Source organism: Phyllostomus hastatus, unplaced genomic scaffold (genome assembly GCF_019186645.2).
Source record: "Phyllostomus hastatus isolate PE091 unplaced genomic scaffold, TTU_PhHast_1.1 phas_contig_210, whole genome shotgun sequence".
Lineage (NCBI taxonomy): Eukaryota > Metazoa > Chordata > Mammalia > Chiroptera > Phyllostomidae > Phyllostomus > Phyllostomus hastatus.
In genome coordinates, this window is record NW_025333737.1 from 1,834,585 (window position 1) to 1,855,941 (window position 21,357).

The following is a 21,357-nucleotide window of genomic DNA, read 5'->3' on the forward strand; positions in this document are numbered from 1 at the left end:
GAGTTGTGGGTCAGGTCCCCAGCTGGGGGCGTGTGAGAGGCAACTGATCGATGTATCTCTCGCACATCGATATTTGTCTCCCTCTCTCTCTCCCTCCCTTCCCCTCTCTCTAAAAATATAAATAAAATCTTTTTAAAAACTGCATTAAAATAAGTTATAACAACCTAGACTGCTTTGTTTATGATGAGCAAAAGAGGGAAATATCAGTAGAAGGGGGAAGCCTGAAAAGACAGATCATACAATTAAATAAAATGTGGAAGCTTACAGATGTGAGAAATTTGGGTACAAAAATAGCATATGATATTCTCTCAAATGAGCTGGGCTTTTTCTTTTTAAACAATTTCCTGTTATACTGTGGAACAGGGTAAAGCTGATGACAAAGTATCACAGAAAATGTAATTCCTACCTTAAAATTTCACCAAATGAGGTATAAATTCAGCCCCTAATACTTATACACACACACACACACACAAACCCTGAAGACCCTATCCATTAATACCAGGTGATGGTAAAGGATGGGCTGGAAAAGAAGTATATAACAGGCTGTAGAGGAGGCATGGGGCACATCTCTGAGATTCGCAGCATCCCAAAATGAGGAATTCATAACGTTTCTCATTGTGCCAAAAAAAATAGGATGAGATATTAAGTCGTTTCAAAACAGCCTTTGTTAATGAAATCCAGTAGATCTCTAAATTTCATGCACCTCTGTCAATTTAGTGTTCTTTTTCTAAATCTGTTAAAATGAATCTCCAATATCCTGTTATATTTGTAACTAGTTTCATTTTTTGTGGAGTACTAGAATGTATCAAGTAGACATGGTGCAGAGTATGTTATAAGATCCAGACACTGCGCTATAGTGACCTCCCCTCTCTGTAGTGACCTCCGAAAGAGCTGGGCGTTTTGTGAAACTTCCTGTAAAATACTGCGGATGCCTGGCATACCTGGTCCTCGAGCCAGCAGCACAGCCCCTCCTGCCAGCCCTGTGATAACCAAAAATACCCTTCCAAATTCCCTCGGGCCCCCAAGGACTGTCAGGCACTGCCACACTTTAGATCCTCTCCCAGGCCAATTTATAGTGGAGGAATGTACTTTAATTTCTACATGAAATTCTGTTCAAAATGTTTTCTTAGTGCTACTTGATGGGCCGTTTTTAGTACCTGGCTTTTCATGATGACAGGTTCTTTGCTGTCTTTTATCTCTGACTTTTCTGAATACCCTGGACCCTGGCATTTGTTCCTGACTGACATTTGTATCATTCTGAATGTTTCCATATCCTGGACACCCAGTTTTGTTTCGATTGGTACTCTGGTTCTCTGTGCACGCTCAGTCTTGTTAAACAGATCATAATCTCCAGCTAGCTTCAGTAGCTTCCCTGTTCCCACGGTCATAGCTCAGGCATTCAGTCCTGTGTATGTGCTAGCTCCCAGATGATTTCAAATTAGACCCCTTCCCCATTGGCTACATTGGGCTCATACCCAGTAATTCCTTTACTTAACTTAACAGAGTAGTCAATATATAGGGCAAGCTGACAACTCCTTTTGTGCAAATCTTACAACAAATACAAAAACACTTGTTTTATAAAACTGCCATTAACTAGTACAATCATTAGACTGTAACTACCATTACTTCATTGTTTCTGACATCCTTAAGTCTCTCACAATGCCACTGACCCAGCCAGCCCTGTGCTCTGCTTTCTTGGACTCCACTTCTTCCTGCTGAGTTCTGTTGCATTTCCTGAACTAGATCTTCCGCCTCTCCTCTTCTCTCGTCTATACCAGTCCTTCTTAATCCTTTTTGAATCTGGATCCCTTGGAGGAGGGAAAGAAAAATATACATTTGCACAACATTTTGCATGCAGATTTAAGGTGGAGGATCCCATTATTTCTTAAACTTTTTAAAAAACCCACGCCTCCTTCGGCTAAACATGAAAATCTTACGACAACCCTCCTACACATGGCGTTCTGATAAGAGATCTGATCCTCATCCCTCCAACCTTACAATCACTGAGATGCAGCTGATACTCTTTCTCTACCAGCCAAGATTTTTTTTTTTTGCCCAGGTATACTTTGTTAAGTCTACATCGGAAAACCAGGAAAAAGTTTTCTTTCATAAATACAGTATTGTCCAAGATTCTGATCGCTTCCCCAACCCCAATCCCCCAGTGAGACTCATTGCTTTGAGACACCACTCACAGCCACCATTAGTCTCCAAATCTTTATACCCACACTTGGGTTTCTCTCTTTAGCGTCAGGTGCATATTGTCAACAGCCAGTGAAAATTGTGTTTGCTTATTCTCAGTTTATCTTTTCCTTTGCCTTCATTACCCCAGCCTAGGCACATTTATCTGTTGGGTTTAGAGTTTAGCATTTTTATGGGCAGATACAATCCACTATGCTAAATGATAGTGAATGGTTTTAGGGACTAATACAACACAGTGCATTTGCATAGTACTTTATGCACAGCTTAAATGTTTTCATATATGTTATTTCTTAGTCTTCACCATAGTCCTTGAGATAGGTAGGACAGTAGGGTGAGGAGCCAAGGTCACACCAGGTGACCTCTGGAAGCCCAGAGCTTTTGCTCTTTTGCATCCAACCTCCTGACCCAGGTCCTATTGTAGCAGGGGAAACCTTGGAAAAATCAAAGCCCATGCTTCCCATGAACTTGTGTGATACTTTGACACTTTAATATGTGATGACCCCAAAAGCATGTTACATGTTTTGTCATGTTTTTAAAATACTACCTTTCATGCCCTTATTGGTGTGGCTCATTTGGTTGGGTGTCATCCCACAAGGTGAAAGGTCACTGGCTGGATTTGAGTCAAGCACGTGCCCCGTTGCAGGTTCAGTCCCTGGTTGGGGCACCTACGAGAGGCAACCGAGCGATGTTTCTCTCACACATCAATGTTTCTCTCCCTTTCTTTCTTCCTCCCTCCCCCTCTCTCTAAAAATAAATAAAGTAAAATAAATAAAAATATTACCTTTTATGCATTTTTCAAGGCAGCATGCTTTTCCTCATTGAATTTTTAAGTTTATTTCAAAATACTCACACGTGCGTACATCCTGAATGATGTTCCACAAAGAGCTAAGCAGGTTTAACACTGAGAGCCATTACTTTCTAGGTGCAGGTGATAAGTTTCCTTTCTCTTCTATTTATGTAATAAATAATGACTTTTTATTGGAAAACTCATCCAACATAGGAAAATGCAAAACTCACTCTTAATTCACATCAGCCCACGTACACACAAAACCAGCACATGCACATACACACTTCTCTCCCCAAAGGAAGCACTGTTAGTGATTCGGTTTTTTTCTTTGCAAACCTTTCTTTGTGTGATTATATAGAAGTATATATATTGCCAATCACACTTATAGTTTTCCACTTTTAATTTTATTTTTTTATTCTCACCAGAGGACATGCTTATTGATTTTAGAGAGAGGAGAATGGAGGTAGAGAGGGAAAAATCAGTCCCAACTGGGACTGAACCCGCAACCTAGGCACGTGCCCTGACTGGGAATTGAACCCATGGCCTTTCAGTTTACAGGATGACATTCCTACCAACTGAGCCACACCAGCCAAGGTCACACTTACAAATTTTTTAAAATCATAAGTCATATCTCACTCAACTTACTATTCAGTGATTTCTTCATTTCCCTTTAACAGCATGTTCGGGAGCTCTTTCCCTGTATTTTGGTCTATCTTGCCTTTTAATGTCTATGTAGTATTCCATAGTTTGACTATATCGTAAAATATTTTTTACTTGTTTAGATTGATTATAAATTTTTGCTGCTACAAATAATACTGTGTCCTTGTAATACTTATACTTCTACCAGCATTGAAAAAAGTACCTGTATCCTTATATCTTTATGTACACTGATAGTATCAGTCTTTTAAATATTTACTTATAAAGCTTTTATTGGCCTTTTGTATTTCTTTTGTGTATTTCCAGTTTATACAGCATCTCAATAATTCTTCTGGGTCATTTGTTTCTTCATAATTTGTACAATCTCTTCCACTACTTTGAATATTAACCCTTGTTCTGGTATGTACTACAAATATTTTTTTCTAAACTGTTACTCGTCTGTTAACTTGCTAATAGTGCCTTTTGATGTGAAGGAGTTTTTTGGTTTTGTTTTTTAATACAAAGCTGCCAGTGCTTTTCTATATGACATCTGGGCTTTATGCTTTGGGAAACTTTCTCTAGCCTGTGAATTTTAAAAATCTTCTTCAGCCCTGGCTGCTATAGCTCAGTGGATTGAGCACAGGCTGTGAACTAAAGGGTCACTGGTTTGATTCTCAGTAGGGGCATGTGCCTGGTTGTGGGCTCGGTCCCCGGTGGGAGCTATGTGGGGGGCAGCCACACATTGATGTTTCTCTCCCTCTCTTTCTCCCTCCCTTCCCCTCTCTCTAAAAATAAATGAATAAAATCTTCAAAAAAATATTCTTCAAAATTTTCTTCTAATACACTTACAGTGTTGTGCTTGCTTCAGCAGCACATGTATGTTTATAGTGTTGCTTTTTATGTCCAGCCTTTGATATATTTGGGGTGTTTTTAGAGATTTTATTTATTTATTTATTTATTTTTAGAGATCGGGAGGGAGGGAAGGAGAAAGAGAGGGAGAAAAACATCAATGTATGGTTGCCTCTCGGGCAATCCTAACTGGGGACCTGGCCGGCAACCCAGGCATGTGCCCTGACTGGGAATCAAACTGGCGACCCCTTAGTTCACTGGCCTGTGCTCAGTCCACTAAGCTACACCAAGCAGAGCATTGATATATTTGGAATTTATGTTTCTGTTTGGTGTTTGTCAGCATGTTGTATTAGTTTTCTAGGGCTGCTGTAACTAATTACCATGGGGTGGGCACATTACAACAATAGAAATTTATTTTCTTACAATTCTGAAGGTCAGGAGTCTGAAATTACGTTGTTGGCAGGACAGTTTCCTTCTGGGAGGATCTGAAGGGCAAATTCTTCCATACCTGTCCCCTAGTTTCTGGTGGCTGCCAGCAGTCCTTGGCATTTCTTGGCATATAGATGCAGCATTCCAAGTTCTCACTCTGTTTTCACGTCACCGCCTGCCTTCTCTGTGCCTGAGTCCTTTTCTGTCTCTTATGAGTATACTCTCATGGGGCTTAGGGCCCACTCTAATCCATATGGTTTCATGGTCTCATCTCAATCCTTAGCCTAATTTTATCTGCAAAGACCTCATCTCTAAATAAGGTCACATTCTAAGGTTCTGGGTGGATGTGAATGTGGGGAGGGGCACTATTTAACTAATTTTATTTTTCCAAAGGAAGGTTAATGGTTTCCGTGGTTTTCTTACAGAGTCCTTCCTTGTCTCACAAGTATGATGTGTTTGCCACAGACTAAGTTTAGTTGGTTTGGTTCAGGACTCAGTTTTTTTAATCCTCACCCACAGACATGCTTATTGATCTTACAGAGACAGAGGAGTGGAGGGAGAGTGCGAGAAACATCGATCAGCTGCCTTCCAAAGGCACCCTCACCGGGGATCGAATTCGCAGCCAAGGTATGTGCCCAGACCAGGATCAAACCCACAGCCCTCATTTGGTGTATGTGCCCACGCTCCAGCCGGCTGAGCCACCAGCCAGGGCAGGACTCGATTTTGTTCCATTCACCTATTCGTTTCCTTTATACCGTTTCAGTTATGCTAATTTGTAGGATGTTTTAATACATTGTCAATTCCTCCCCTACCCCTAGTTTTTCTTTTCATTCAAAATATTTATTTCTTAGCTATTCTTTCACATTATCTCTAATTTACATAAGCTTTGGAAAGTATTTATTGAGTCTATTAAAACCATGTTGGGATTTTGATTGGAACTGTATTGAATTTATAGATCAATTTGGGGGAAACTGACATGTTTACAGTGTTGAATCTTCCCTTTTGGGTCATGCTCTCCATTTATTTAGGCATTTATTTCAGTAAAGGTCTGTAGCTTTTTTCATAAGGGTCTTGCATAGTTCTTGTTAGGTCTAAAACTAGTGATTTTACAAATTAAACATCGGTCCCTTTTTTCTATTACAGTTTCTAATGGAAAATTTCTGGCTGATAGGAATTCTATTTATTTTTGTGTGTCAGCCATGCACGCCGCCACCTTCCCACAGTTACCTTATTCTGTATTTCAGGTGATTGTCTTAGTTTCTCCTGATAGATTACCATACTGTTTGGAATAGTGGTAGTTCTTTCTCTTCCCTTCCAACATTAAAATCTCCTTTGAAGGTTTGTGTACGTGCTGTCATGTCGGACCCCAACAGCAGAGTGTTAGCTGCAGACTGGGCGAACGTGATGCTTACAATCTAAGCAGAAGAAAACACAAAGATAAGCCAGTCGAGCTAAAGATACTGCACAGGGAACCAATGGCCTTATAATTCACAAAAGAAGGAAAGTGGCAGAATTTTGGCGAGCAAGTGCCCCCTGTTTTTCATCTTATACTATTATTTAAAGCCTTCTAAGACCTGTGCTAGGCAGCTCCGTCAAGTTACCTGGCAACGTGGGAATTTGCTCTGCCTGCAGAGCAAATGTATTTCAGTCTGGCTCATAAGTCAACAGTCCTTTCAGTCTTTAGGCTGACCATTAATACTTCGTGAGGTCAGTCACAGAACAGTGGTGACACTCAGCTGCCAAACAAGTACGTTGGTATTTATAATGAAGCTTCCTTCCCTAGTAAGACTTTTAAGCCCTTGTCACTAATCAGCTTTTCTGCCTTGTTTTTTGCTTCTGGCCATTTAGGTTTTCACCTACAATCTTGTTGAGAAGTAATTAACTTCGTGGTTGGCTGTGCATGGTAAAAGACACTCCAGACTTAGCTTCACAAAGAACGGCTTTTCCTTCGCTCCTCTCTTAACAAATATCAAGCGCCTGTGTAACTGTAGTTTACTAAAGAGCTTAATAGACCTCAGCCTATAGAAAGAAAAAAAAACTAGATAAATAGGAGCTTGGGTTTCTACATATTTTGATGCACATTTTAAAGACAGAAACTCATCCTGATTGGCTCAGTGGTTTGGGCATCATTCCACAAACCTAAGGGTCACCAGTTCAAATCCCCAGTCAGGGCACATAGCTGGGTTGTGGGCCAGGTCCCCCAGTAGAGGGCCTGGGAGAAGCAACTGATTGATGTTTCTCTCTCTTTCTGTCTCCCTTCCCCCCTCTCTAAAAATAAATGAATAAAATCTTTTAAAATACATTTAAAAAAAGACAGAAACTGAGTGCTAATAAGGAGGGAAATCTTAATGTTTTTAAGGTTAAAGTTACCAGAACAAACCTACTCTCCCCAATTTAAGAATTCCTTTCAAAACCAGTGATAACTCACTTTGAAAAACAATCTATAATAATTCAAATATCAAATTACTTGACAAAAAGAGGTTTTTGAAAATTTTAATAACATTAAAAGTGCTTATGATAAGTACAACATTAATGTTCAAAATTAACTTAAGGCACAATCTCAATCAAATATAAAATAAATACATATAAAGAGAACTAGGAAGACTTCTACCTAAATGTTAATATCTGAGAATAATATACATCAGTGATAGCTTCAGTTGTGATTATTATTTTTCATAGAGGACATGTTTTACTTTTTAGCATATTACTTTTATGATCAGAAAACTAAAAATATAATCACCAAGTTAAGTAGAGTGAGCAAAATAAACCTTTTGTGGAATTACTTATGAGACATGAAGACACTGAAAATTATTGATCTGATAATTCAGAAAGGCAGCTGAATTTGTTCACAGCAATGTGCTGGTTCTAACTCATTTCAAAGGTAATTTCTTGAATGGCTCAGTGTCTTTGAACATTTTTTTTTAACTTGAGTTTAGAACTTACTACTTTTAGTTAGGTGTGACTATCTGCAAACAAGCACAATTTTGCATGTGTACAGAGGAAATGAGTATGATGTGAAATGCCTTGAAAAAATATACAGCAGTATGGAAAGGCCAGCACTATATAATCCATTCTGTGTGCAGGTTCTGCTTTTATCAACAGGGATCTTTATCACTGTGTACAGGAGCAAAGACGTCCCTGCAGTGCGCAGCTGTGGTCGCTGTTTGTAGAGGCCACGTGCTTGGGGTGTGGCTGTGCTTCTTATGCTTACTTTGCCTTTGCAAACAGTCCAGGTTAGAAGTGAGGAAGTTGCATCTGGACGCTGGTTAAGGGCAGGCCCAGGGCACCTTCAATCCAATGGATGTCTATTGAGAAAGTTAACGGCAAGAAATTGGGTTGCAGTGAAATCACGTTAAAGAAAAATAGTCCCTGCCTGTGTCTAGCAGCACATAGTTAACATGTATTTTTGAAAACATCTCATCTAATTCTATAAGGTAGGAAGGGGAACCCCCGTTTTATAGGAGGTTAAGTAGTTGTCCCCATGTCACACAGCCCATGTGTGGCAGAGCCAGGACCAGAACCCAGGTCCTGTCACCCCAACCCCTGTGCTGTGTGTTGTATGCTGTGGCTGCCTCGTGGACCAACAGTCTCCACCTGCCCATTACAGGTACAGGATCTAAAGGGGAAACACTTACACAAATATCAGTGTAAAGCCCTATTGATAAAGTGTTTTATGGAGGGCAAAGTGCAGGAGCAAAAAGGAGAAGAGCCATCAATTTTCTCCTGGCCACATTCTCAGTCCTAAGTTTCCTCCTTATTTGTGCCACGTGTCTTCAAAAGCAATGTGTTTTTGTTGGTGCTAGCCTTAAGGGTGTGAATTCGACAAAAGGCTGTCACTCCCTCTCTCTTCGAAGGCCTCATCTTACCTTTCTCACAGCCCTTTTCCTCCCGTTCCCTTGTGAACTGCAGTCTCTGGATCTGCGTCTCCAGGTCCGTTTTCCTGTGTCTAGGCCTGCAGCTTGGCCCCTCTGTTCCCCAGAACTGTGTCTGTCCCAGTGTCTTCCTGTGGGTCTCCTTGTGCTGTATCTTTCTCTGCATTTCTCTTCCTATCACTTCATTGCTCCTTTTGTCCTCCTTCCTGCCGTCGCTGCTTCACATGTCCCCAGGGTGGACATGAAGTGCGGGTCGAAACAAAATTTTTATTTTAGAAGACAGTTCCATTTTCTCTGTTATGATTTTTTCAGTTGAGTGGATGGAGACTTCCAAGTTTTCTTTCAGTTCTGGTTATAGCGGTGTCTCCTGTGAATCTCTATTGTTTTCCCTTAATCATTTTTTTTTCTAAATAATGCAGAATCATTTGTCTGGATAAGAAAATAGCCTTGATCGAGGATAGCAGTGCACCCATGACCTATATCAATGACATATACTTGAGTATTTTCAAAGTAAATACGGTACTTTCAATGTAAGGCTGGAAAACCAGGGGCACACGTGGGGAGGGTCCTGCATCCTGTCCCTAATGGTTCCCAGACTACGGCCCAAAGTAGCGAGAGGACGGGGACGGCTACCAAAAGCCAGGGTCATGTACCTCAGAGGCAGAAGAAACCACTGAGAAACCCCACCAGAGCCCTCCCACACTGGGCACTTTATAAACTCCTGCTGAAGAGGTGAGACTCTGACTTGGTAAATGAGTCTTAATATCTAGTAGTCCAAACTTTACTTCTGAAACCCACACAAGAAGCATAATTAACAACTCCTTAAATCCCAACCCTACACCATGAAGCAGCTGAAATCACCCTGGAACGTGAATCAGGAGCCTCAGATTCCGTCTTGGCCACTTTCTAGAGTGGCAAGTCAGTTTACCATTCTGCACCTAGGTTTCTTCACCTATAAAATGAAAATAATATGTTCACCTACCTCACTGAGTTATTTTGAGAACCAAGTGAGATTATATATGTAAAAATGCTTTGAAAATTATATACATATATGTGTATATATATATATATATATATATATATATATAGAGAGAGAGAGAGAGAGAGAGAGAGAGAGAGAGCACGCAACATTAGAGCCCGTGAACTCCACCCCACATATTTATATTTGTGAGAAAACAGTTAGGAACAGTGGTCATTAATTAGCAACTACATTGTAAAACAGAATTATTCTTCCTCGCTTGTCAAGTTTGAAGGCAGTATAATAATTAATCACATTTACCTTGAAGGCAGAAAGTACTGAATTCAAATCCCAACTCCACCACCAGAAGTGTGACTTTGGGCAATATTTTAATTTCTCTGGGTCTTACACAGTGATGATAATAGATTTTTCATGAGGATCCAACAAGATGATGCACACGAAGTGTTTGATATAGTGCCTGGCACATAGTAAGTACTCAATAAACATTAGCTTTAAAAAGTATCAGACATGCTTTGGTTGGTTGGCTCAGTTTGTTGGAGGGTTGTCCAGTCCACGGTCAGTTTCCATTCCCAGTCAGGGCACATACCTAGGTTGCAGGTTCAATCCCGGTTGGGGCGTATATGGGAGGCTACCAATCGATGTTTCTCTTTCTCTTTTCCCCTCTCTCTATCTCAAATCAAAAAACATATCCTTGGATGAGGATTTAAAAGGAAAAAAAAGTATCAAACATTTCTTGAGTACTTGCAATGTGCCAGCCCTAACTCGGGAAACAAAATAAAAAGACATGGTCCTGTTTCAAAGAGCCAGCAGTTTGGTGGGGAAACATACATACAAATAAAAAGAAAAGTTCACTACTCAAGTGCAAAGGCAGGTTAGAAAATGAACTTACAGCCCTGACCAGTGTGGCTCGGTTGGTTGGGCATTGTCCATGGAAGTCAAGGGTTACCTGTTGATTCCTAGTCAGGGCACATGCCTGGGTTGCAGGTTCGGCACCCAGTGAGGGTGCATTTGAGAAACAACTGATGGATGTTTCTTTCTCACATCGACATTTCTCTCCCTCTCTTTCTCCCTTCCTCCTCTCTCTAAAAATAAATAAATAAAATCTGTTTAAAAAATGAACTTATAAATCTGCCTGGAGAGACAAGTAAAGAGAAACCTTCTTGGAGAACAAAGTATTTGACTCAAGACTTTCAAAGGGTGGCATGCTCTCCCAGGGGCATGCCCACTCAAATCTTCTTTTGGAGTGAATTTCCATTCTCCTAAACTCTACGGGTAACCACAAGACTTGCAACCAGGGGAGCAGTGGGCAGCGGCAGCTCATCCCGGGCTGACCCCCTGAATCTGTCTCCAAGGCCCCCTTTCCTCTGACTTCCCAGGGAGCTGACATCAGCCCTGCCTGGGCTCACTTCTTTCCTGCAATGTTTCCAGAGAGATAGGCAGCCCCGCCTAGTCTCCACTGCTGCTGCTTCTATCCTAAAACCTTCCTCGTTTCACTGTCCCCAGCTTTAATAAACGTACTCTCAGAATAAAAATTTATAAAGACTTTTGAAGGGTAAGTAGAAATTTGTAGTGAAAAGGCTTAGTGCTTTTTATTTGGGTTTATCATTTGCCCATAGGGGTTTGATCCCTTGAAAAGACTCATGTTTATGCTTGTTGGCTCTCTGGTGATTCAACCTAAACATTCTGGCGACTTCAAAGCCTCATGTTGGAAACACATTTTACTAGCTATCTTCTATACGTGAACCAACTGTTTTGTTTTCATTTCATAGACTCCTTACGAGCTGTACAAACAACTCCTTGCACAGGGTATAGATTGGTTCCTATCACTTAAAAGCTTTAGCATCCTTGGTGCATGTTGTCAATCCCATTATGGAGAAAAGGCAGGGTGGACTTGTAACCAGCCGCTTGTCCCTCGGAGAGCTAGAGTGACTGGGATAAATGCGTGAGGAATGAAAAGTGGAACGCACAAGGATTCGTTCTTCTAGAGAGAAAGGGAAGTTTACAGATAGCTGCCCTTTGTCCACATGCAAGTGTGAAACTACGGAAAGCTTTTTGTCGCTCTCTGTACCTTGCTACCAAACTTAAGTGTCTTTCTCATTTCACCAAGAATGTTGGCAGGGAATTTGGGAGCTAGAAAAGTTGCCCTAAGTGGAAGAAATTTCACACTTTTTGTTGGCTGCTTTCTAAATATTTGCTAAATCCCTCATCTAAACAACATATAGGAAGATGTCAAAAACTGTATTTGCTCTGTATATGTTTCTATACCCATAAGTGCCATGTTAGAGAAATTTAATTGGCATCAAATGAATCATCTGTTACTTTATGAAAATCATAAGTCTTATGAATTTAGAGCTGGAAGAGCCTTAAAAAGCTTGTAATTCAGCCTCTTGGTTCCACAGTGAGGAAGCAGCAGCTCGGAGAGGCTGAGTGGGATTGTTCCAGACAGAGTCCTCTTATGGGGCTTTCATCAGCCTTTTGCACGAGGGTGGGTGATTTGAAGAGACCCATAGTACTTTTCAATTGTAGTAGGCAGAAATGAATTGTATTTCTCCCCACATTAGCTGAGGAAGATACAGACTAAAGCAAAGTAAAACTTTGGTAAGTCCCAAGAGGGGGAGAAGCAGGTAATACTGAAGTTGTTGTATTGGCTGATGTAATTGGTGCTGAGTGAAAGTGAATCAATTCCAGTCCACTCAAATTTAGGGCACCTGGCCTGGAACTTTTACTAAGAGCCACTGTCAACAACAAAACAGTCACCAAAGACTGGGCAGTACTTTGACCCAAAGCCAAGAGGTAGTATGGCACTGCCACAGAAAGTCTGCAGACATGATATTCCACCTTGACTGCACCCTGAGAGAAACTGATGCATTCCGTGGCAGGATTTAATGCTTTTAGGAGCAATCCCTCCTAGAGAAATTGCATGAGTTGGAAGGATGTGGAAAAGCCATCTTTGGCCTGCAGGAAGACCATTTTCTTCAGACTCCTATATGGAAGCAAGAGTGCTTGGTAGTTGATAAGTCAGGCCACAGATAAGCAGATAGCCACAAGCTCATCCACCCTTTCCTTCTCTCCTCCCCGCCCCCCCCCCCCCAAGAGGTATGCCCCTCGCTCCGTTTGCAAGGAGAAATGCCCTTGCTTGGAGGGCTCATCCTACCCTGATGGTAGGTGCTCTCCACGGATTGCGTTTTCCTACCTGGCTTCTTCGGGGCCCTCCCCTTCCCATTCCGCCCCCTTCGCCCGCCTGGGGCTGGGGAGGAGAGGAGGGCTGTGGCAATTGTGGGTACTTCGTCTGTCTGTCTGGTCCCGGAGGGAGGGGGAAGCGTCCACGGTGACGGAAGAGAAGCCCAGAGAACCTCGGCCCTTCCCACTACTGTCTCGGCCACTGGCGCACTGGGACCCCACTGGGCTGTGCGCGCTGCATGCCCTGGCCCGGGCAGCAGCTAGCCCCCGTGGTCCACTCACAGGCCGGCCGGGGGAACCCGGGGACGCCTCTGGGCCCAGGGGCGGTGGCGGCGAGACCCCGCCCCGGGCCGCCAGCCCGCGCCTATCGCGGCCGCCCGCCTGGTCACGCGGAGTGGCGGTGCGGGATTGAGGCCAGCGCTCCGCGGCTGCCGGAGTCGCGGCGGCGGGCGGCCGGGGCGGGGTGGAGGGTGGAGGGTAGAAATAGGGGCGGGCGGGCCGCGGCAGCCTTGGAGCCAAGTAGAGCCGACCTGAGCCACGCTGAGGGCGCCCAAAGAGGCGCCGAGCCCTGAGCACCCATGCTGCTTACGTTGGCCTGGGGCTCACTCTTCTTCTTGGGGCTCTTCGCGCTCTCCACCTGGGGGCTGCGCCGCGCGCGGCCTGAATGGCCCGTGTACGACTGCTTGATGATCAGCACCAGGTACGCGGCGAGGCCGGCGCCACCCGCCCCACCCGGCCTGGCGCGGGCTGCCGGGACCCGCCTGCGCCCGGCCCTGCGCCCAGTGAGTGCGAAAGGAGGGGCGACAGGAAGCGAGGGGCCTGCCTCCTAGTTCCTTGCCCCTCTCAGCGGTGGTCGCCAGGGTTCTGGGAAGACCCTGTGCGTCCTGTCCTGGAGGGAGAGGGGAGTAGGGTGGAGGGCTGCCCACTCTGGTCAGGATGGGGAGAAAAGCCCTGTACACAGCTGCCAGCTGCCCTGGGGGTCGAGAGCTCGGCGGCGGCCCTACCATTTTCCTCCCGGCTCTGGCAGCTTAGGGGAAGGTCAGGTCTAGGAGCTTTGGCTTTATGCTGTCCACGGGACGGGATTGAGCGCGCTCCCCCACCCCTCTTTTTCTCTTTTCTGCCGCACATTAGGCTGGTTTCTTCAGCACAGGCTGTGTTGGCCACCGCGTCTGGAATCGTCATCATCTTCTACTGTAGAGACGTGGTCACCGACAGGTAACATCCAATGCCAGGTGAAAGAAGTACAAATATCAGCACTGAACTTTTTCTAAGTTTGCACGTTTTAGTGGCTCTCAGACACTAGTTCTTTATCAGCACATGCTGTTGGGAAGTTGATTAATGGGAAAGCTTGTGCACCATAATTAGTTCCCTCCTCCTCTCCTTACCTCTTTCTGCATGGCCACCTTAGGAGAGAGTAAACTGAGGAAATGCTGGAAAGTGAGTTTAAGCCTGATTTAAGGTGGCATGTGAGAGGACATTGTGTCCCATTGATCCAAGTTCTTTATGAAATAGATACGTTCAGAGGTGAGAGTGTGCCTTCTGGTTCTTTTAAGCGATGTCTCTGGGGCCCTGCCTGGAGCACTCATTGGCCAGGATAAGTGCCGTGTGGTTGGCAGAGCCTTAGGAATGCTGCTCGTCTTTCCTGTGATTTGCTGAATGCTGTAAAGAGGGTTCTGGAGCTTTAAGAGAACTGCCTTGCGTGTGTGTTAGAGCTCAGTCCAGAGGCAAGTCAGGAAGTGTGCACCTAGTGAAACAAATCATAAAGACAGTGGTGGTCTACTTTGTATAGCACTTCCACCTGGGCCATGGTGGTTTTTGTTTTTGAAGCCTTTTTTTTTTCCACCTGTCTTTCTGGAACCACTCTTATTTTATGTTACGTTGGAGAGAGAGAGCATGCAGGGAAGTTCAATCCTGACCATTCCCTCATGTTGACTCTGCAATGGGAGGGGAGCCCCAGGGGGTACCTGTCTCACTGGCCTGCAAATATAGTGCCCGGATCTTACTTAGGATTATGGCTGCCATCATGGTTGTTTGTTTGTTTCTTTCTTTCTTTTCTTGGTGATGAATTGTAGATGCTGAGAGAAGACAGTTGGGTGACTTTGACTGCATGTAACAAAAGGCTACATGCAGTCTAACAGCATTTGCTTGGCCGGGTTCAGTTTTTATTTTAATTGAACATTTGTGACCGTGGGGCAACTCCCTCACTGCCCCCGCCTAGTCTGTCAGGTCAGACTTGAAACCAGCCTTTGGCAAAGATAAAGGCAGATGTGGCCCAGCACTATCTTGAGCTGACATGAGGGCAAGCAGCAGGCATCCACTGCACAGTTCATAACAAGATGTTTACGCACACATGACTTTCCGTTCTGTCGCACCACTGTTGTGTTTGCCCCCGAGAAGCGGTGTGTTTTAGTGGCTTGAGCATGGCAAGAAACCGGAGTTTGGTTTTCCCGATCCTCCTTTTGTGTATCTTTATGCCTTAGATTCTCTGCTTATAAAATAGAGACAGACACATTTCTGTGCCCTCTTCCTTCATGCGGATGCGCAGCGATGCTCTAGCGGCAACTACATCATCTTTTTTTTAAAAAGGCCTTTGGGTGTCATATCCTGTACACCCAAGTATTTTTCTGTTATATGCCTTTTTATTTTATGCCTTCATGTAAACTGTCTATAGAAAGGGGGTATCTATATATCCCACCAATTTATATGCAGAATGTGGTATGTGGCCAAGAATTTCATCAGATTCTTAAAGAGGTCTAGATCCCTAAAGGGGCTAAGAGTCACAGCTCTAGGCAATTTTCTCAATTTAGGCACTTATATTTGGATAATGCTTTTTACTTTTAAAAGGACTTTCACATTTTCAGTTTTTTAATCTTTACAAAAACTTTGTCAGGGAAGACAAGGATTATCTTAATTTTATAAAGAAAGCTAAGTTTCAGGCTAGGGGTAGTTAAGATTACAATAAATCTCTTGCCAATAAATCTTGAGAGAATTCTACCAAGCAGCCACAATTTCAGACCTTATTGAATTGGTACTGTGTGCATAACATTAAAACCCTAGGCTATACTCAAGGGAAGAGGCCAGATATATTTCAGCTTGGTTTTTAATTGGTCTTTATACTTATTAAACTTGGAATTGCTTTAAGAAAGCAGTAGAGACCGTAGGTGGGCAGTACAATACTGCATCTTTTTGACTAAATGGAATTTGGCTAATTAATTCACCTGCATGTGTATTATATTTTCCATCCTTAGTTGTTTGCCTATTTCATTGTTATTATTGAGTTTTGCTGTCGTAAGCATGGAATCACTCAGGAAAGAAACTTGAATAGGCACTATCTAGTATATTCCCGATGGATGTTGCATTTCGTGGACTGGCTCCTTAGGAAATCACCTGAGACAAAGTTACAAAGACAGATTTGAGGGCTGTGTGTATACCATTAAGTCTTTGGGCCCTGGACGGGTTGCTCAGTTGGTTACAGCATCATCTGGATATGCCAAAGTTGTGGGTTCAGTCTCCTGTCAGGGCACATGTAAGAAGCAACTAATGCATGCATAAATCAGTGGGACAACAAACCAGCGTTCTTTTTTTTTTTTTTTTCCTTCGCTCTCCTGCCAGCTTCCTTTCTCTCTAGAATAAATTTTTTTTTAAAAGTCTGGGGGCAGTGGAGCCTTAGCAAGCAGTGCAGGTGATTCTGATGTTCAGGTAGTTTGAAAACCGTAAAACCGATGGTTTCTTCTCCCTAACACACAGTGCTCAATAAGAATTTGCTGATTTAGTGAATCTAATTCTTCCAAGCATAGGACATGATTTCAGTTTAGATTTTTTTCCCACATCAATTTTCTGTAGAATTATGATGTATTACTTGGGAACAAAACTGTAGAAATTCTAGACTTCACTTCTAATCTGCTGCAGGATGGTGATAAACTATCATTTTGACTCAGCAGATACTGATACAACCCCTTTGGCGCAGCAAATGGCAACACTTGTCTTTCGTCCCAGGTTCTTTTGGTATCTGACTGCTGCTAGGTAGTCCTTGAGCTCCGGGCTCATTTCCAGACATATTTTTCCTAATGAGTAGAATCAGGATTAGCCATAGAATTGTAAAGAAAATGGCCAGGGTCACTTGTCAGAAACTCCCTACAGTAGGGTTACAAGCAGACACAAGAGGAAACTCCCAACTGTTGAGCAACGAGTGGAGTTAAACTGGAAATATTGGATTGGGATTCGGGACACCTTCCAAACCAGTTTCTTGGTGGGGCTGTTGAATCATTGGTAGAGATATCAATATCAAAGTCAGTGTATATCACAAAATGCCAGAAAATCCATTACAAATGAGTGGCTAAGTCAGGCAAATAGCAACAGCTAGTCACTTAAACACATGGATGTTTTCTGCCTTTGACATGAAGTTTCCCTGTGATTTAGAGAAAGTGGTTCACACCATCAGTTTCAGCATCTTCACTGTCAAGTGTTTGGAGTAAAAACATCTGGTTAATACAAAGCTGAAGGAAATGTGTTGGAGAAGAGGGTGGCTTTGAGCCCACCTTCATAATCGGCATCTCTAATTATTTTACGGACCACTCATATGCTTTCTTTCAGCCACTGGCTTGCCCGAGAATATATCTGGTTTTTGGTTCCTTATATGGTCTATGACACCTATGCCATGTACCTGTGTGAATGGTACCGAACCAGAGAACAGAACCGCAGAGACTTCCGCACCATTTTTCGAAGCTACCTAAGTAAAAACCGCCTCATGATCACACACCATGTGGCCATTCTGTTGGTCCTAGCGCCAATTGCACAGGTATGGCCTCCCGGGATATAGCCACCAACTGTGTAGGTCACTTGTTTCTCCCACTGAAGACCAATGTTTAGGAGTCAGGGTTAGCGCCCTCTTCCTTCGCTTTCCAATCTCACCCACTCTCATTGCACCAGCTGCTCCTGAAGTTGAATCCCCTGGGCAAATCACGTCGAAATGTTTGTGATAGTCCTTGCCAGCAATCCCCTAGCCCTTTGTGATTCCCTAGCCTTTGCCAAAGGTTCTGTCTTTAGTTCATACAAAATAAAAACAATATAAAATACAACATAAGAATTTTTAAAAAATGAGAGTAGCTCAGTCAACTGATTGTTTTCTCTAAGAGTGCCAGAGAGTACTGAATGCATTACTTTGATGTCGCAAAAGCAGACTCTCAAAGCCAATAGCCTCAAAACTTCTCCCCAGATCCATTTTTCCCATAAAAACTTCACCCAAGAGAAAAAGGTGGGAATGCAGACAGAAAACTAGTAATCTTTGAGTGCCCAACCAGTTGACAGGCACTTTATTTAAAAACTCATAGCTTTCTGCTAATAGTCAGAAATAGCATTAGAAATTGTTAGCCCTATACCATAGATGAAGAAACGGGCTGTAAGAGTTTACGTAGCTCAGTCAGTGGTGCCAAATGTCAGAGCTGCCACTCTACTGTGCTATATGCCGCTTTTTTGAAAGGACAAAAGGAGAGGGTAAAGCATGTTACATTCTTTAAGAAGTCCTCCTAACATTTACCACAGCATCTGGCACCTATTTTGTTGAACTGACCTGGCTAAGTGCCCTTGGCATGACTAAGTTAGATACCAAAAGTAGACTGCGGAGTTCCTTCCGGCTGACATTGAAATTCAGAGAAAGCTTGGTATGTGATGCAATTGGCTGATCAGAAGTTGTCTCTGGATCCTAGCGATTTGACCATCAGAGTAGCATTGCGGTGGCGGCAGCAGAGCATTAAATGGGTCTACACCTGCCCACTTAGCATTTCCCTTCCCCTTCATGGCCTCTCATAGTTACCCTTTTCAACAGCCCTCATTAGATTTTCCTTCCGGTGGTTCCTTAATTTCCATGTCTTATTTCCCCTTTTCCTCTTTTCATCTGCAGCTTAGGGGAGACCGAGGGGACTTCTTTGTTGGCTGCATCTACACAGCAGAACTGAGCACTCCATTTGTGTCGCTGGGCAAAATTCTGATTCAGGCACGTATGAAGGGAACGGCAGAAGCAGTGTAGGGGCACAGACTCTGCTTTTCCTCAGTGGCGTGGGGTTTGGAGAAATCTCAGTGCTAGGAACAGAGGGATAGGAGACCCTTGAACAGACTTAAAGGTCAATTGGCCTTCCAAGCCAAGGGGGACAAAATCGTATGTTTGATTCAAATTTGATATGGTCCTTCATGTTTTTTTTTTCCTGGCCATAGATTTTCTCTGTTGCACTGTTCCTGTCAGGTGGGTGGCTTAGGTCAAACTCAGCATCACCATTGGAAAACCCACAAAGCTATATGTATATATAAATGCAGCAGTGCTCAACCAAATTTTCCATGTGTCAGAAAGCTAGACGTTTGGCCTTTACTGCTGTAGGACTTGGGCCAGTCATTTCCTGAAGGCCCAACCTCTTGGTGACTCTGCATTTTCCTTCCCTCTTTTGCAGCTCAAGCAGCAGCACACCCTTCTGTACAAGGTGAACGGGATCCTCACGCTGACCACCTTCTTTTGCTGTCGGATCCTCCTTTTCCCCTTCATGTACTGCTCCTATGGCCAACAGCTGAAACTAAACGTGCTCCAAGTGCCGTTCAGGATCCCTTTCTTATGCAATGTGGCCAATGCCTTCCTCATTGCTCCCCAGATCTACTGGTTTTCTCTGCTGTGCAAGAAGGCAGCCGGGCTCTTTGACACTCCCCCAGGAGGAAAGGATGGGTAATCGCTCCCAGGAGTCAGGCAGTGAGGGTGTCTCCTCATACTAGCTGCCTCTTCCACTCAGTATTCCATGGACCAAACTATGCCCTGGGTGGCCTCAGCCTTTTGAGTATTGATAAGCAGATGGGTTTGAGTTTTTCTAAAGAACGTTCACATTACCTCCCTCTTCTAACCTGCCCCTTTTGCAAAAGCACTTTTCTTTGTAACAACTAGTGGGTCCTGTCAGACTTCCACTGGCAGCAAGGATAATAATGCAAGCCCAAGGGTCCTTCCTTGGGTCTTACCTCAAGGGCTCTGGGAGGTAGAAGCATGGGGTGTGGAGACAGGTGGACCATGATGACAAGCTGGGCACCCAACTGGCCCTAATATTGGTGGCTACCCGCTGCGGCAAACACTCAGGGCAATATCCACACATACTGGGCCAGCAGAAGCAAGTGACGACTTGGGTCTTGAAATAATTTCTTGTGATGTTGGCCTACGGAAACGTGGGTAGGTAGTTTTTTATTGTTTACTAGAGAACCCATTGGTCTTTTGCCTCATTCTTTCATCCATTTGCCAACATTGAATTCTCATGCCTACTGCCTTCCAGTCAGTAGTCTCATTAATGGGGCGGGGGGGCAGGTACGAGGCACAGATGGGAACCTGAAGCACTTGAGTAGGTAGGGACACTAGTAGGTCAGCATATTTGCAGGCTGACTTTGTAAGACCAGTGTCAAACTTGTGAGTTTGTTGTAAACAGATACTATTCCCTTTCAAGCCCAGCTTTCCCAGTATGCACACACACAGGATGCTCTTGTCAAAACTACAGGGGTGAAGTGGAAAGATGGCTGCCGAGCTCCTTACTGGGTAACCCCACTCTTTGACACTGTCCTTTTCATATGAAGTGGAAATGGACTTCTACATTCCAAACCATGAGAAGTCACATCTAGACTGGCTCCTGATAATCCAGAGCTTGGGGTCCAAAGCCTGTTCCTAATTTAGCCACAGGAGGCTGGAGAGCAAGAGAGCATGACAGCCCGGGCCAAAATGTTGTCTGTGGATGGGCCCCTTCGCTACCATCACAAATGGGGTTCTCTGGTGCCAGTCGTTCCTTACCAGCTAGGAGGGGTTTAGAAACTGTGCTACCACCAATTTTTTTTCAAGTGGTAGTGAAAAGCTAGATTTTAAAAAGTGCCTTTTAATTCATTGTTGTCCATAAACTTTTAAAGTACTGAATATATAACAGTGCCTCAAAGTTTGAATATTTCCATTTTTAATGGGTGCCATTTAAAAAATGCAAAATATTGTTGTTTTGTTCACTGTCGGTATATCTTGTATAAATCACCCCTGTGGTGATTAAATTGCACTAATATTTCCCAACTTACTCTTATTTGTGAAACACAATACATCAATATCGACTTCCTGTGAGACCCATCTGTGACCTGACTTGACTGGCTAGTGTGTGGTGTTGCTTCTGGTCTGTGTTCATATCCATGTAACTGGCAAAGGTGGGGTTCGGGGAGGAGGGTGTTAATGCTTTCAGCCTCCGCGAGGGCCCACCTCATACCTCACTCTAACACCGTTTCTGTGATTTATGGTTCCAACACACTGCAGGGTCCTAGAGTTCAATCCCAGTGCTCATGTAACTTTAGGCCCCTTTTTCTCTTCGTAGGTGAGTCCCAGTTAGGAACTGGGAGAGTGGAAACCCCATTGGAAGCCCCAGAGCCAGCCCACTGTAAAT

At 43.6% G+C, this 21,357-nt stretch overlaps 2 protein-coding genes across 4 annotated transcripts; one reads left to right on the plus strand and one right to left on the minus strand.

Moving 5' to 3' along the window:
- Positions 1-7,385: 7,385 nt before the first annotated feature.
- Positions 7,386-13,511, minus strand: LOC123816815 (translation initiation factor IF-2-like). Its single transcript, XM_045836015.1, has 4 exons — positions 13,508-13,511; positions 12,945-13,461; positions 8,767-8,990; positions 7,386-8,205 (listed from the first exon to the last, which is right to left on the minus strand). Exons 1-4 carry the CDS (start codon positions 13,509-13,511, stop codon positions 8,135-8,137), a joined length of 816 nt encoding a protein of 271 aa, XP_045691971.1. The 3' UTR covers positions 7,386-8,134.
- On the plus strand, positions 13,414-21,062 carry TLCD3A (TLC domain containing 3A). Of its 3 annotated transcripts, XM_045837343.1 has the most exons (5): positions 13,414-13,631; positions 14,063-14,146; positions 17,525-17,729; positions 18,831-18,923; positions 19,372-21,062. In XM_045837343.1, the coding sequence occupies exons 1-5, from the start codon at positions 13,510-13,512 to the stop codon at positions 19,639-19,641; spliced, it is 774 nt and encodes a 257-aa protein (XP_045693299.1). In that variant the 5' UTR covers positions 13,414-13,509; the 3' UTR covers positions 19,642-21,062. The 3 variants fall into 3 exon arrangements, with proteins under 3 accessions (XP_045693299.1, XP_045693301.1, XP_045693300.1); XM_045837345.1 differs by lacking the exons at positions 17,525-17,729; positions 19,372-21,062 and adding an exon at positions 14,599-14,601 and having other exon boundaries at positions 18,831-18,917; XM_045837344.1 differs by lacking the exons at positions 18,831-18,923; positions 19,372-21,062 and having other exon boundaries at positions 14,063-14,163; positions 17,525-17,653.
- Positions 21,063-21,357: the final 295 nt, after the last annotated feature.

Excerpts from the sequence above, each read along its gene's own strand:
- TLCD3A (XM_045837343.1), top strand. The coding sequence starts at position 13,510 with ATGCTGCTTACGTTGGCCTGGGGCTCACTCTTCTTCTTGGGGCTCTTC. Across the intron at positions 14,147-17,524 it reads AGAGACGTGGTCACCGACAG|CCACTGGCTTGCCCGAGAAT; the intron begins GTAACATCCAAT and ends GCTTTCTTTCAG. Across the intron at positions 18,924-19,371 it reads TGGGCAAAATTCTGATTCAG|CTCAAGCAGCAGCACACCCT; the intron begins GCACGTATGAAG and ends CCTCTTTTGCAG.
- LOC123816815 (XM_045836015.1), bottom strand. Across the intron at positions 8,991-12,944 it reads GAGGGCCCCGAAGAAGCCAG|CAGCGACGGCAGGAAGGAGG; the intron begins GTAGGAAAACGC and ends GGACATGTGAAG. Across the intron at positions 8,206-8,766 it reads GGAAAAGGGCTGTGAGAAAG|ACATCCATTGGATTGAAGGT; the intron begins GTAAGATGAGGC and ends CTTTCTCAATAG.